The sequence below is a fragment of the Salvelinus fontinalis genome, chromosome 10, assembly GCF_029448725.1.
Source record: "Salvelinus fontinalis isolate EN_2023a chromosome 10, ASM2944872v1, whole genome shotgun sequence".
Taxonomy (NCBI): domain Eukaryota; kingdom Metazoa; phylum Chordata; class Actinopteri; order Salmoniformes; family Salmonidae; genus Salvelinus; species Salvelinus fontinalis.
In genome coordinates, this window is record NC_074674.1 from 1,398,867 (window position 1) to 1,415,821 (window position 16,955).

The 16,955-nt window shown below is 44.1% G+C and overlaps 1 protein-coding gene across 1 annotated transcript in view; it reads right to left on the minus strand.

Annotated features, from left to right (window-relative positions):
- LOC129863335 (neuronal migration protein doublecortin-like) overlaps nucleotides 1-16,955 on the minus strand; it is a 117,059-nt gene that overhangs the window by 81,796 nt on the left and 18,308 nt on the right. Inside the window, exon 3 of the mRNA XM_055935240.1 lies at nucleotides 9,521-9,861. Within this exon, the coding sequence (XP_055791215.1) occupies nucleotides 9,521-9,861 (341 nt within the window). The remainder of the gene's footprint in view (nucleotides 1-9,520; nucleotides 9,862-16,955) is intronic.

Genomic DNA, 16,955 nt, shown 5'->3' on the forward strand with positions numbered 1-16,955 from the left:
TGCTTTATGATGTGGCCATGCCCCTTGTTCAGCTCCTCCATCTCTCTCTCTCTCTCTCTCTCTCTCTCTCAAATCCTGTACTAGCGAGTCAGGGTAGGAAGAAGGAATGATTGTGAATACGAATGTGAGAGGTTAGGAGTTCTGCGGCTAGCTCCGTTACAGAATGTAAAGAGCACACTCAGCGTATTTTGCTGCGTAGCCATTGTCACAGACACCGAGCCAACCACTGTGGAGTAAATTGCCATGACAACCACCTCCACTGCATGCCTTGCAAACCCTCCCCTGATCAGAGGAGCAGACAGAAAGAACCCTGCAATCTCCAGAGGAAAGTCAGATTTTCAGGCATTCAACCTGGGAACATTTAAACATGAAGCATACGTACCTAAACCATATTCACTGATTCACTGGCCAAACTGGGTGGGGGGGGGGGGGGGGGGGGGGGGTGTACTGTGCTAAGACCATTGCAGTGTGACCTTGTGCAGGGAACATGGATGTATGAGATTGAATTGAGTGCTAATTAGCATCTATAGTGCCTCTTTGTAGGAAATGAGTTTACAAGACATATGGCCAAGCTCAGCTCAGGACCTTGATGCAATAACGAACATTCTAAAACGAGGGCCACAACAGTGTACTCATCACTTCATTAAATGAATAGATGATTTAAAGAAAGATTGGAGAGCTACTCCCAATACAGCAAATATTAGAAAATTATTGTGGTGTAAGTCACAAAGAATCTGATCGACAATTTGCCTGAACTTGCTGTTAAAAGCCAAGGACAAGCTAAAAAAACACCTGTTCTGGGAGAGCCCTCAAGTTAAAAGGACAGTGGCATTTAGTGAGTCACTCTACCATGAACACAGCTATTAGGAAAAAATAGGGACAAAATGGCTGCCAGGAAAATAAGTCTCTCCTCCCTGATGTACCCTGGAAAGACAGGAGAGGGCGAATGAAGGAATTCACTCAAGCTTTTTAGATACAAGGAATAATTATCCCCTGCAGTGAATATAAAACAGATCCCAATTTTCTGTTTTTTAAACTGGAGAATGCATCCTGTATCCCATCACCCCGCCCCTGTTCTCCTTGGGTCTGAATGCGCAGGCTGTTGAGGAGAAAATTGTGGCGTTTTACTCACTGACAGCGAAGGAGGGGGCGGCGGCTGGTGGGGGGGGGCTATATCTTCACATAGCAATAAACAGTGGTGAAGTCCGCATTCAAGGACAAATTGCTGGATAACATGCAATAAGCTGGCCCCACGAATCTGCCTCTCTCTCTCGCTCCCTTTTACACACACACTGTCAAATTATTATGCAAAGCACACACACACACACACACACGTACCCAGACAGTGTACAATGAACATACCTTACATACATGCAGTACTTGACTTGGGCAGGAGTACCGGCATCTTAAATGTTCTAGCTACTGCTTGAGCTCCTGTTCCTCTTATGGAATGATAGCTCAACGGTATTGTGGAGCTAAATAGAAACAATACCTGTACCCAAAATGAGTACAGACACCTATTTCAGTCCAAGTCAAGCACTGCATACATGGCAGCTGATATTGAAACACACACACACACTGGATGTGGTGACTGATAGACCAGTCCACACCAGCTGGGCTCTCTTTGTGCTTCGGATGTGGTCTCCTAGCAACCAGTCACACCAGCTGTCGGTGTGCGGAATGGGAAGAGGAGGAACGGTGCAGGATCAGGGAGGGGCTGGCACTGCATCAAGACTCCCCCTACCATATCACCAGCAGCACATCGCCCCTGCCTCGCCTGCAGTCTGCAGCTAACCTAGCAGCTAGCCTAGCCACCCTGCCTCGCCTGCAGTCTGCAGCTAGCCTAGCCACCCTGCCTCGCCTGCAGTCTGCAGCTAGCCTAGCCACCCTGCCTCGCCTGCTGTCTGCAGCTAGCCTAGCCACCCTGCCTCGCCTGCAGTCTGCAGCTAGCCTAGCCACCCTGCCTCGCCTGCAGTCTGCAGCTAGCCTAGCCACCCCGCCTCGCCTGCAGTCTGCAGCTAGCCTAGCCACCCCGCCTCGCCTGCAGTCTGCAGCTCGCCTAGCCACCCCGCCTCGCCAGCTTCAGCACACAAAGAGAGCCCTAACACTACTCACATCGCAGTTTCATCACTGCAGAAGTGGAGGTGAACCCTACGTGTCTGTGCATTACAATGAACCTCAGGACTGGAGACACATTCTGAGAAACAGACACAGTGTATTATAATACACTTTGATTAGGCTGGTGAACACATGGTTAGAGTGGGTTTGTTACTGCTACACACTAGGGCATCTGAGAGCCATGTGGGTTTAAGAGTGTACTGCGTAATACACAGACCAAAGGCAAACGTGTGGGTTTCACACAAAAAAAAACAGATGATATGTACAATCATATCACATCAAACTATACATATGGCACATGCAATCATACAGCCAGCAATAAAATCAGTGTGTGAAGTGCATCTTATTAAACATTCATAGCATGCAACAGCCAACAGTTCCTAGAGATAGAGTTAGAGAGAGAAAACAGATCTGAGATTCAATCCAAAAGAAGGTCTCGTGCCTTTAAGCAGACAATGAACGTTTGACACCGTCTCTCGTTTAGGAAAAACATCCCCATTTTGTATAAACGCTAAAGAGGTTTGGCATATTATTACAGGTATGGCTGTGATGGTACAGTATAACTGTGTAACTGACGGTTAGGGATGAAGACGGCCATGAAAATAAAATAACCGTCAAAACCGTTTAAACAGGCTTACATTCATTTTTTTTTTATGTAGATAAAGCAATTATTTAGCTAACTTAGTCCGTCTGTCTTTTAAACTGTCTACATCTCCTCTTTACAGCTGTCGTTTGATGCTCCAGCAGCTAATCCCACGGTGGCGTAGAAGCAGTATCCTTGCTATCTATAGGCTATGCCACTTCAGTTTAAAAAAAAGAGGACTTTCTTTTATACAATGCACATTTTCATTGCTTGCCAGTAAATACATAAATTGGTCTTCTCTTAAAAAAGGTTGGATGTGTCTGACTATTCATGAATTATTCAACAGCAGTTGACAAGGTTGTTCTGGCTCAGTCTATCGCCTACAGTATGTCCATTCTGATAGTTTCCTAAAGTAGCCTGTCAAACGCTCCCATCATGTAATATTTTCAGTAAAGGTCCTTTCTAAAAAAGTCTGTTATTTTTATCAGAAAAATTGAAGAAAATAATAAATACGAGCACATTTGTTTATGACACCGTTCACGCCAACTGCGAAAATATCATCCTGCCACAATCCCTCAATTATTTATTCGGAACAAGTTTGGTGTGTGAATTGAATTAATACATTTCTCTCTGCCTGTTTTTTACATTTGCAATGCATCAGTGCATCAGTGCAGCAAGGTATGAATTTAGCCAATGTGATCACACCACACCAGAGCTAGGCTACACGTCTCTATCACCATTCAAACTTTCCCACCAGTTCATTGTAGACTATTTTATAGCTATTCAGCAAGCAAGAGGATCGATCGATGCTTCTCTAGGCCTATTAGTTTTTTTTTTAAATGCTCTAAATAAGTTTCAAACTATATTGCTATTCATTGTGTACCCGGAAAGTATTCAGACCCCTTGATTTTTTCCACATTTTGTTATGTTACAGCCTTACTCTAAAATTGACCATTTTTATTTTCCCCTCACCAATCTACACACAATGGGCTGACAAAGCAAAAACAGGTTAAGACATTTTAGCAAATGTATTAAAAATAAAAATAAATGAAATATTACATTTACATAAGTATTCAGACCCTTTACTCAGTACTTTGTTGAAGCACCTTTGGCAGCGATTACAGCCTCGAGTCTTCTTGGGTATGACGGTACAAGCTTTGCACACTGTATTTGGGGAGTTTATCCCATTCTTCTCTGCAGATCCTCTCACAGGTCAGGTTGGGTGGGGAACGTTGCTGCACAGCTCTTTTCAGGTCTCTCCAGAGATGTTAGATCAGGATGGTGCCAGGTTCCCTCCAGACGTGACGCTTGGCATTCAGGCCAAAGATTTCAATCTTGGTTTCATCAGACCAGAGAATCTTGTTTCTTATGGTTTGAGAGTCCTTTAGGTGCCTTTTGGCAAACTCCAAGCGGGCTGTCATGTGCCATTTACTGAGGAGTGGCTTCCGTCTGGTCACTCTACCATAAAGGCCTGATTGGTGGAGTGCTGCAACGATGGTTGTGCTTCTGGAAGGTTCTCTCATCTCCACAGAGGAATTCTAGAGCTCTGTCAGAGTTACCATCGGGTTCTTGGTCACCTCCCTGATCAAGGCCCTCCTCCCTTGATTGCTCAGTTTGGCCAGTTTGGCCTCAGTTTGGCCGGGCGGCCAGCTCTAGGAAGAGTCTTGGTGGTTCCAAACTTCATCCATTTAAGAATGATGGAGGCCACTGTGTTCTTGGGGACCTTCAATGCTGCAGACATGTTTTGGTACCCTTCCCCAGATCTGTGCCTTGACACAATCCTGTCTTGGAGCTCTACAGACAATTCCTTTGACCTCATGGCTTGGTTTTTGCTCTGACATGCACTGTCAACTGTGGGACCTTATATAGACAGGTGTTTGCCTTTCCAAATCATGTCCAACCAATTGAATTTACCACAGGTGGACTCCAATCAAGTTGTAGAAACTTATCAAGGATGATCAATGGAAACAAGATGCACCTGAGCTCAATTTAGAGTCTCATAGCAAAGGGTCTGAATACTTATGTAAATAAGGTATTTCTGTTTTTTATTGTTAATACATTTGCAGTGCCCGGTCTGAGGTTTCTTTTGTTCTCTCTTCCTACTTGCGGTTCCGAACCGGGATGTGTCTGTTTGGGTCTGTTTTTCCACTGGCCTTTTCGGAACAGGTCCGACTGTCCTCAGGTACAGTCAGACTTTTTGGGACCCGTGAAGAACTCTACTTTGAACAACATATTGCAACAGAGAATGAGGTGACGTTATGCGACTTGTTAGGAAAAGTGGAGGGCAAAACACATCGGACTTGGTGTGAATGGTTTAGTGCTTCAAAATCAGAAATCTTTATTCTTTCAGTAATTCCTCTCCAATCTGATATTTCTTCATTTGTAAACCTGACTAATACTTAGAGGTAACAATAACTTGAATAATAATGAAATGCTTCTGATAATAACAAAGTGTAATGGTAATAGTGAAGTTGCAGAGAAAAGCAACGTGTTTATTTTGAGTCTGATACAGTGGGGCAAAAAAGTATTTAGTCAGCCACCAATTGTGCAAGTTCTCCCACTTAAAAAGATGAGAGAGGCCTGTAATTCATCATAGGTACACTTCAACTATGACAGACAAAATGAGAAAGAAAAAAAATCCAGAAAATCACATTGTAGGATTTTTAATGAATTTATTTGCAAATTATGGTGGAAAATAAATATTTGGTCAATAACAAAAGTTTCTCAATACTTTGTTATATACCCTTTGTTGCCAATGACAGAGGTCAAACGTTATCTGTAAGTCTTCACAAGGTTTTCACACACTGTTGCTGGTATTTTGGCCCATTCCTCCATGCAGATCTCCTCTAGAGCAGTGATGTTTTGGGGCTGTTGCTGGGCAACACAGACTTTCAACTTCCTCCAAAGATTTTCTATGGGGTTGAGATCTGGAGACTGGCTCCAGGACCTTGAAATGCTTCTTACGAAGCCACTCCTTCGTTGCCCGGGCGGTGTGTTTGGGATCATTGTCATGCTGAAAGACCCAGCCACGTTTCATCTTCAATGCCCTTGCTGATGGAAGGAGGTTTTCACTCAAAATCTTACGATACATGGCCCCATTCATTCTTTTCTTTACACGGATCAGTCGTCCTGGTCCCCTTGCAGAAAAACAGCCCCAAAGCATGTTTCCACCCCCATGCTTCACAGTAGGTATGGTATTCTTTGGATGCAACTCAGCATACTTTGTCCTCCAAACACGACGAGTTGAGTTTTTACCAAAAAGTTCTATTTTGGTTTCATCTGACCATATGACATTCTCCCAATCTTCTTCTGGATCATCCAAATGCTCTCTAGCAAACTTCAGACGGGCCTGGACATGTACTGGCTTAAGCAGGGGGACACGTCTGGCACTGCAGGATTTGAGTCCCTGGCAACGTAGTGTGTTACTGATGGTAGGCTTTGTTACTTTGGTCCCAGCTCTCTGCAGGTCATTCACTAGGTCCCCACGTGTGATTCTGGGATTTTTGCTCACCGTTCTTGTGATCATTTTGACCCCACGGGGTGAGATCTTGCGTGGAGCCCCAGATCGAGGGAGATTATCAGTGGTCTTGTATGTCTTCCATTTCCTAATAATTGCTCCCACAGTTGATTTCTTCAAACCAAGCTGCTTACCTATTGCAGATTCAGTCTTCCCAGCCTGGTGCAGGTCTACAATTTTGTTTCTGGTGTCCTTTGACAGCTCTTTGGTCTTGGCCATAGTGGAGTTTGGAGTGTGACTGTTTGAGGTTGTGGACAGGTGTCTTTTATACTGATAACAAGTTCAAACAGGTGCCATTAATACAGGTAACGAGTGGAGGACAGAGAAGCCTCTTAAAGAAGAAGTTACAGGTCTGTGAGAGACAGAAATCTTGCTTGTTTGTACGTGACCAAATACTTATTTTCCACCATAATTTGCAAATAAATTCATAAAAAAATCCTACAATGTGATTTTCTGGATTTTTTTTCTCATTTTGTCTGTCATAGTTGAAGTGTACCTATGATGACAATTACAGGCCTCTCTCATCTTTTTAAGTGGGAGAACTTGCACAATTGGTGGCTGACTAAATACCTTTTTGCCCCACTGTATACGCCAATCCCCCCTCCCAACGGTTATGACGGTGACCATGTATATTGGCCTGGCCAATTACCGTAACCTCAAATTCCAAGACCGTCACAGCCCTACATCCAGGTTTTGTGAGTTTCAGTTTCCTGGTGTGAGATCGCTCCAGACTGGGTCAGTGAAATATGCTGATCAGACTTAATGTGAGACTGAATATGAATATAAATCCTGGACAGTATTGTGTCCACATACAAACACGCATGTGCACACGCACAGACATAAGTCCAGCATGTTTCCATCCATATTGATCCACAGCTGCCTTATATCTAAAAATAAATACACAACACTGCCTAGGCTCAAAGTGACAGAAATCTTAAGGGGCCTACTAGGAGACAGTGACCTGGGGCAGACATGCAGTGAGCCCCTGGGGTGGGATAGTGAAGTCGAATCAGCCTGCTATCTCCACACTGCAGCTCTGTCCTCCTCTAAAGCCTGCTGGACTTACATCTTGCCGTTATTAACAGGAATAATAATGAAGAAATAACAGAGACAGAGGGAGCACAATCCCTTTCTCCTCAATCAGCAGAACAAAAAGCAGAGGAAGGGAGATCTGACTTCTCCACAAAGGCAGAGAGAGAGGGGGGGATCTCCTTAGTTAGTCTGCCGACCGTGGTCTCAGATGCGTGTTTGATGACTGATACAATCAGAGTGGTCCAGACACAAGAGATTAGCAGTCAGTTTAACCATATCTGTAAACACTCAGCCTGGCTAAGACTGGGACTATAGTACTGGAGCCTAATTGAGCCTGGCCTCTTGCAGCACTGAGTGGTGTTGGACAGCCAGGAGAAGAGAAGAGGACATTCTAACGAACAGGGTCAGATGCATTATGACGGGGCAGAATTGTCTTTTGCTCCCAGCAAGGACATGAAATAAAAAAAACGAAAAATTGCAGATTTCACTCTACCACTGCCGACACCCTTTAGAACGTGGATGTAATGTCCTCTCTCTATGTCAGGTCATCAGGGTTGTTTGTGCCTCCTGATGTGTCCTCTGTGTGTCTCTGGGGCTGACCAGGCCAGGGCTGTGGCTGCCTGCTGAGGTAGAGGCACTTTAACCTCTCAGAGGAGCCCTCAAACACTGTCATTACCTCCATTTCTACTACTCTATTGTACCGAAAACCTTTAAACTGCTTTAAGAGCCTACGGACAGCTGGCCGTTTGTCTTTACAGCTGCTAATTGCTGCACTTTGAGTGGCCTCCTGGCAGTGTAAATAGATTCATATGGATATTAGTCATTTAAATGTTCATATGCCTTATGGTGCATTACAACCCCTCATAACAAGGCAATGTTCTTTTCATGGTTGGGCTGTAGAGGTCTATTCTATCTCATCTGAGTCATGAAGATCATGAAGAAACAGCCAATTCACATATTGATTATCAATAACTAGCCTATATGGGTGTTTCCATTCCACTGCAGGTCTGGTAGAGAGCTGGGAGCCAAGGCAGCAAAAGAGTCGATCTCCTGCCTCCCTCTGCCTTCCTTTCTGACTGAGTGATGGATGGATCGCTGTGGGACTATCTGATGACAGTCCAGCTCTCTGAAGAAGCGTCAGTCTTTGATCTGAGCAATCTGCACGGTTTCTGATGAAGTTTCCCACCTCAGCCAACTGGTAGGCTGCTTAGTCAAGTCAGGGGTGTGTGGGTATGTCTCAACAGACAAATGAGTTGCACCTCGTCAGTGAGTCGCCCCCGACCTATGGACTCAACTTCCTGGTGCTGGTGCTGCTGTGGAGCGGTTGGTTTCTCTACACAGCACCTAACAACCCAAAATGAGATGATCAACCTGCAGGAACACATAAAGCTTGGCCCAGGCATACACCAGGTAACACCTTATTGTGGTCATAGGAAACGTCTTTGGGATGACATAGCATGACTTCATTCTCTTCTTTGAATGATTTGAAATTACATCAGTATTTAAAACATACTCTTTACTTATTCCAGCTTTTATCCTCTTATTCCAGTTTGCATGTTCCCCAGAGCCTCAATAGAAACAACCTTATAGGGACAACAAAACAAACTATACGGCATTATCAGGCTGCCTCAATATCAACAGAGACAGAACTAAACATAAGAGACTTCTTAGGTATATTTTTGATTCATTTTTGTTTCAGATGTTTGTATAATGACTCCGGGTTGGTAGTGTTGAATGCGACCTTAGTCTGTCATCTGAGTCCAACTAACATTCTGGAGGTGAACTGGGCGTTGAGGTGTGCCAGTGTGAGTGAATGTGTGATCTACCTGCTTTCCGTCCAGTGTGAGTGAATGTGTGACCTACCTGCTTTCCGTCCAGTGTGAGTGAATGTGTGACCTACCTGCTTTCCGTCCAGTGTGAGTGAATGTGTGACCTACCTGCTTTCCGTCCAGTGTGAGTGAATGTGTGACCTACCTGCTTTCCGTCCAGTGTGAGTGAATGTGTGATCTACCTGCTTTCCGTCCAGTGTGAGTGAATGTGTGATCTACCTGCTTTCCGTCCAGTGTGAGTGAATGTGTGATCTACCTGCTTTCCGTCCAGTTTGAGTGAATGTGTGATCTACCTGCTTTCCGTCCAGTTTGAGTGAATGTGTGATCTACCTGCTTTCCGTCCAGTTTGAGTGAATGTGTGATCTACCTGCTTTCCGTCCAGTTTGAGTGAATGTGTGATCTACCTGCTTTCCGTCCAGTTTGAGTGAATGTGTGACCTACCTGCTTTCCGTCCAGTGTGTAGATCTTCTTGACCACTCCGCTCTCCAGCTTGATGGCCTCTGTGATGTCGGTGAGCACCTGTTCGAAGGAGTGCGCTGTCTTCTTGTTGAGCAGCACGCGGACGGCCTTCCTCGGCTTCACGCCACTCCGCATCACCGTCACCAGCTTGGGCCGAACAAACTCCTTACCCTCCCGGGCCTCGTTGGCCTGCTTGCTGGCCAGGCTCTGCAGGTTCTTCTGGCTGGCCGAGGCCTTCACGTTCACAGACCAGTTGGGGTTGACGTTCTTTGTGTAGTCGACCTTCTTGTAGATGTTCTCGGACGCACAGACGTAGCTCTCTCCTGAGGGGGTGAGAGGAGAGACAAAGAGAGAACGCCGTAAGGAATATGAAATATTCAACTTTGTTTGACATAAACTGAGGAAATATTTGCTTCAACAGGAACCCAACATCAGTACTATTGTAAGTAGAGGTGTGGAGTTAAAGCCTGTAGGATAACCAGCTCAGATGTCACATAGACCTTTGTGAGGGAGAAAATACCAACACATCTTCGTGTAAACTATGCATCCCCACTACATCTGATCTAAATGCATGGATTCAAGATAAACTGAGGACAGAAAAACAGCTTCCTACTCAAACAGGACAATCTAGCTCTACCGAATCTCATAGTGTGTTGGCAAACTAGCAGTTATTTTCCCAGAAGTTTAAAAAACGAGCCAACAATGTGTGCTTCCACCCTGTCAGTAATTGCTATAACATCTCCATGAACCTAATCCAAAGCATGTTGACCTGTGCACTGAACTCTCCCCCAATCATCAAACAGCAGGAGACCGCTCTGACAGAGATACGCCATCCCCCATTCTCTCAAACACATACAGAACATAGAATATTGTAATGTCATACCACTCCATGAGTACTCCTCCACCATGCTTTATTACAGCAATGTGAAGAGGGCGTTATTACACCTAAGCTGAAGCATTAGTCCCTACTCATACTCTGGACTTCCTGTTACATCACTCACACTCCACTACCTGCACTCTAGGGTCACCTGCATCAACACACGGTGACACTGACATGGTCCTCTTTGTGGGTGTATCAAGTTGGTTCTACTGTGACCTGCAGGAGGAGGGTGGTTCTACTGTGACCTGTAGGAGGAGGGTGGTTCTACTGTGACCTTTTAGGTAGTGTACTGTAGGAAGAGCAGTAACAGGTCACTGTGGATCAGGGGTTTCATCACACCAGGGCCAGCTATAGGTGTTCTCTATAGACCAGTGACGGGATGACGTCTATACTGGCCTCCAGTTAAGAGAGTCAGGGATAAACGTTTGATATAGAGAGAGACTAGGTACATGAAAGGAGCTAGAAATTAGGTATAACTATTCAAACCACATGACCCTAAAGTGGAGAGGAGAAGTGAACGTAATGTTTAGAGGCTGGAGAGAGAAGAGGAGAAGAGACAGGAAGTCAGTGGATAGACTGATGATCCCTGTCACAGAGATGAAGTGAACCAAAGAAAGATAGATGGAATCTGCAGGAGCGAGAGCTGGGAGACAAAACTCATCAGGCTGGTGATGAGAGCTAGCTAAGTGCCAGAGGAGCAAAGACACACCAGAGGACAGGAAGACCAGAACAACAATGACACACCAGAGGACAGGAAGACCAGAACAGCAATGACACACCAGAGGACAGGAAGACCAGAACAACAATGACACACCAGAGGACAGGAAGACCAGAACAACAATGACACACCAGAGGACAGGAAGACCAGAACAACAATGACACACCAGAGGACAGGAAGACCAGAACAACAATGACACACCAGAGGACAGGAAGTCCAGAACAGCAATGACACTATGACAAACCTTTACTTGTCTTTACTTTGAAAGGCAGTGGGCTTCTGCTTCCACATAGTCAGCCCTGAACTCCCCCAGATCTGCCTGTCAGTGGGTGTATGTGACAGGTCACATGGTTGATGGACAGAGCTCACTCTACATTTACATTTTACTAGATGCTCTTATCCAGAGCGACTTACAGGAGCCATTAGGGTTAAGTGCGTCGCACAAGGGCCCCGACAGATCTGTCACGTAGTCGGCTAGGGGATTCAAACCAAACCGTTCGGTTGCTGGTCCAATGCTCATAACCGCTAGGCTACTTGGCACCTCCTTCCTACTCATTATATTCTCTGCATTTGTTCCAGACAGCACACAGAGAAGGCGCTGTCATTGAGACGTGATCATAGCTACATAGTCTACTGTAGCATGGTCATCCCTGGAGAACGCACACTATTATTTACATGACTTTGCCTAAGCAAATGCATAAGTTAAGTCTAAAATGAGCTCTTTGTCCATCAAAACACTGTTATAATATAATATTCCATGTCTAGCTGAAATACTACTGTGAATTTCTACTAAAGTCTTCCTACATGTGGTGCTCAAAATCATGATATGTTGTGTCATGAGATCCAACACAGTATCATAGGTATATTTCTACAGATGTTTTTCCAATGGAAAGTGAATAAATTACGCTAGCACATACCGCTGCATCTGAAACGGTGGCTGTCCTGTGTAAAAGTGCAGAGACAGCAGAAACAGCTTTTCAAACAGTGTTATGACATCATCTACCTAGAGTGCACTGCTTACTCACAGCACCTGGAAAGAATATATTAAATCTCTCTCTTTCATCAGATCTAGCAGATTCAGTAGTAGGACGGTGGAGAACTGCCTGCTACCTCTCACTATTATAATTGAGCGAGTCTATACAGTAGGGCATTCTGCCCAGCAACAGTGTAAATACTCAACACTTCCATCCAGGTAAGCAGGTCCTGATTTCTCTTAAGGTCAGATCGTAAGAGTCAGCCAGTCCCACTAAGCCTTATGCCTGGGTGGACTGTCAGCTTGGGCTGAGATCCAGTACTCTGACCCGTACAGTACCGTAAGGTCTAGAGGCCTGTAAGGTGGTGCGGCAGCTAACTCAGGCTAATACTGTATCATGTAAGCCTTCCTCTAAACGGTCTTCCGTTACGGGTATTTCGGCTGTTCGTGCACACGAAAGTCTATGCCCCTTCGTCTGTGATTGGTCAATGGTAGGGATTCTTCAATTAAGTGTTCGTTGTCATTCAACAGTCGACGACTCATTTTCATGAGAAATACTGCACCAAACATCTTAGATTGTGCGACTAAGATATCCTCTGCAAAAAACGTTAAAACGAATGACAGATTTCTTGAGTTATCTTAGATTAATTCTGACCATTTTGAGGAAGTGTATACTGGCTACAGCGTCTCAAGATGGACAAACAGTACTGTTGCCACTTTTCTCTCGTTTTTCAAGCAAAGGTATTTTAAGGGAGAATGCTTCGGTTCTCCTTACCGGTTCGACCGGTGCCCGAAGCATCCGGAAGCCTCCTTCAGCAGTCTGGGTTAATTTCCCTACATGCACTGCACTGTTAGTGACCTAAATGAGAAAGAGGAGCAGCCAGCCACTCTATCTGTTTTTCATAATACCCTCCATCTCTCCTCCATTTCTCTACGCATCTCTCCTCCATTTCTCTACGCATCTCTCCTCCATTTCTCTACGCATCTCTCCTCCATTTCCATGTGTCCCTCCCTGGTCTCCCCATCATGTAGCCCAGACAGTCAGACACTGCAGTGTGGAGGCTCTCTCATGTAGGCAGAGAGATCCAGAGGACATCCCTCCCTGTGCCACTGCAGCACCAGACAAAGGACAGTGGGGGATAATACAGCGCAGAGTTCATTATCCTCTGTAAGAGGAGGACCTGTCCTCTTCCCGCCACCACACACAAAATCTCACTCTTGCACAAACACACACACTCTCCCTGCTGTGCCATACACTGGCGTACCACACACATCTTCTTATGATGGGATAAAGGTCAGACATTTTGGTCAGGGAGCTCGTAGACCATAGTTTGCTAGTGCTGTGATAAGATCGTGTAAAATAATACATTTGAAGAATGTATCTGCACTGTATGTTTGTTAGCTAGCTATCCAGACATTTTTTGAGGAATTATTTCATACATTTTTCAAATTAAGTGCCAATATGTCAACTTTCCATTCAAACTATGCATTCAATTCCCACTCATACACTGGCTGAAATCATAGGACTTAGACAAGTTACAAGGACTGATACTGTATCATATAAAAAGGACTCTCCGCTTTCCAAGAAAACAAACATGGAGATATTTAAGGTCTGTTTGCATATATTTTTTAGGCTATTCATACAGAAAATGTGTATAAAACCCATAATAAACTGTTTTTATGATTATATGACAATATTTTAGGTTGACAAGTATTCTATTATAGAATTTCTGACATATCACATGTTTGTTTAATTTTCCTGCATAAGTAAAAATCAGGAGTATGCCTCTACTGCCATTCATTCCAATTAGACTGGTTTGGACCCAATTCTGTAACGTTGAGGCTTTATGACATAACCCCTAATCATTTTATAGGATCTCTATGGTCGCTCGCAAAAAGAAAAACGGCCCATGGCCATGTGTCATAAACCCTCAACCTTCCAGAATGGGGTGAAAATGGCAGCCGTATTGGTAGAATTGCAAGTAATAAGCTTAAAAAATCCAAAATTCTCTCAGCCTGATTGCAAAATGTGTAGAATAGCATGAGATTATCTATTATCTATCTCCTCTGGCCCGCCTCAGCCGCCCCACACATACAGTCACTCCCTCAAGGCCCCTCTCTTTCCTAAACAGTAAACAAGAGATGATCACCTCATTTTGATCAAATTAAGCCAGGGTTTATCTCTTTGTATCATTTGTATAATCCCCGCCCCTTTCACACCCCCTGAAGGCCTTCCAAGCTTTTTGGAAAATACATCTGCTGCACACTGGAATGAATTGGCATGTTGTTTTGTGTTCCTGTTCATTGGTGTCAGTAGAAAGATAAGACATAATGGTTGATGTGTCAGTAGGAAAGAGGGAGGGTATCCAGGGAAGTGAACAGCACAATTAGCCAGGGGTGTGAGTGTAATTGAAAAACTCTGCCTCCAGGGCAGATGGCGTTGAGGGAGAGTCTTAATCAACACTGGCAGAGGACACTGAATTCCCGGGTCATGCGAGTCGAGAGGAAGAGGTAAGTAATTACATCAGAGTGAAGTGTATAAGGTTACAGGGTTTTCTTACTCTGAGGGGTGTGGTCTCAAGGTAATGAACCCAAAGGTAGAGTACATTACTGCTGTACTTCAAATAGCATAGTGTAATGAACTAACTGCTGTATAGTGCAACTAGAAGAAATCTTTTATTGCCTTCTACATCCCTTCTCTTTCACTACATGGCCCTTCATACCCTTTTTCATTTGTCCTTGCTTTTTTTCTCTTTGGTTGTAGTCCCAACATGCAGGCTCTCTTTTTTCCTCAAGTCATCCCTTTTAACAAACATAGATCATTTCCCAGCTGGCAACATAACATAATCTAAAACGTTTTATAACGCTAAGTAGCAGTAATATCTATTTATATTCTATTAATAGGGCCCAATATGATCTATTTCTCTTGGCAGGCAGCAACAGTTCTTCTCCCCTATACAGGGAACCAGCTGGTGTCTGGAGAGAGAGAGAGCTCAGCTCCACCTATCTGTCAGCCTCCTCAGACTGTGAATCACTTAATTCCCGGGAGAGCCTGTTTTACATAGTTACAGACCCACTTCCACCTTATTTTTGGGCTTTCTAACAAGGAATAGAGTTGCAAAGCTACTGGTAACTTACCAAATTTACCTGAGTATTCTGTAACTTAAGTAATTAACAGGTAATCTATAGCAACTTTGGTAATTTATAATTGAATAACTTTAAAAATATATATTTTTTTATATATCTGTGTCCCTATTGTCCATGAGTTTCTAGTGGATAGATCATATGATTCAAGAGAAAAATTATAGAATCAACAAATGCATTATTTTTTATGAACTCTGCAACTCTTTCAATGATTGACTTGTTTTCACAACTGCCACCAGTTTGGCGCCAACACATTTACAAAGACATAGTCAAATAAACTTGTGTAAAAAATACACTGCTCAAAAAAATAAAGGCACATTTGTGGCCTGCTGGAGGTCATTTTGCAGGTCGCTGGCAGTGCACCTCCTTGCACAAAGGCGGAGGTAGCGGTCCTGCTGCTGGGTTGTTGCCCTCCTACGGCCTCCTCCACGTCTCCTGATGTACTGGCCTGTCTCCTGGTAGCGCCTCCATGCTCTGGACACTACGCTGACAGACACAGCAAACCTTCTTGCCACAGCTCGCATTGATGTGCCATCATGGATGAACTGCACTATCTGAGCCACTTGTGTGGGTTGTAGACTCCGTCTCATGCTACCACTAGAGTGAGAGCACCGCCAGCATTCAAAAGTGACCAAAACATCAGCCAGGAAGCATAGGAACTGAGAAGTGGTCTGTGGTCATCACATGCAGAATCACTAGATTTTTGGGGGTGTCTTGCTAATTGCCTATCATTTCCACCTTATGTCTATTCCATTTGCACAACAGCATGTGAAATTTATTGTCAATCAGTGTTGCTTCCTAAGTGGACAGTTTGATTTCACAAAAGTGTGATTAACTTGGAGTTACATTGTGTTGTTTAAGTGTTCCCTTTATTTTTTTGAGCAGTGTATATACTGTGTATATATAGGCTGAAACCTTTGCCCTTGAGCAAGGCATTGCTCCTGTGAGTCACTCTGGATAAGAGCTTTTGCTAAATTACTAAAATAAAAATTAAATGAAAAATATATTAAATACCAATGTTAATAACAGAGTTTATATTTAGGAGAAAGTTTTACAGCTTTGTCATTCAAATTTTTATTTTCAAATCCTCTTATTTTATTATTTTATATATTTTGCATGCAGTAAGGCAACACAGAGGGTCAGAGATAGACACGTGTGACAATCTGAAGTACCCAAAAATGCCACTAGATGTCATTTGATAAAATTCCAAACAAACCCTGAAAGTTACCAAAATTCTGTTAGTTTACTGGTAGACTTTGATAGTTCCCACTAATATAACCTCCCTTTGCAACCTTAAGAAGGAATAACAGATACTACTACTGTTGAGGGGGGTATTAATATAACAGAGTAAGAGATGTACAGGGGGCCGAGCATGCACCCCTGGGAGGCCCCCCTGTGTTGAGGGCCACCGTGGCTGAGGTGTTATTGACTACCCTCATCACCCGAGGTCTGCCCGTCAGGAAGTCCAGGATCCAGTTGCAGAGGGAGGTGCTCATACGCAGGTCCTTGAGCAGTGTCAAGCTTGGAGGGGACTATTGTGTTGAATGCTGAGCTGTAGTCGATTAACAACATTCTCACATACAGTGGGGCAAAAAAGTATTTAGTCAGCCACCAATTGTGCAAGTTCTCCCACTTAAAAAGATGAGAGAGGCCTGTAATTTTCATCATAGGTACACTTCAACTATGACAGACAAAATGAGAA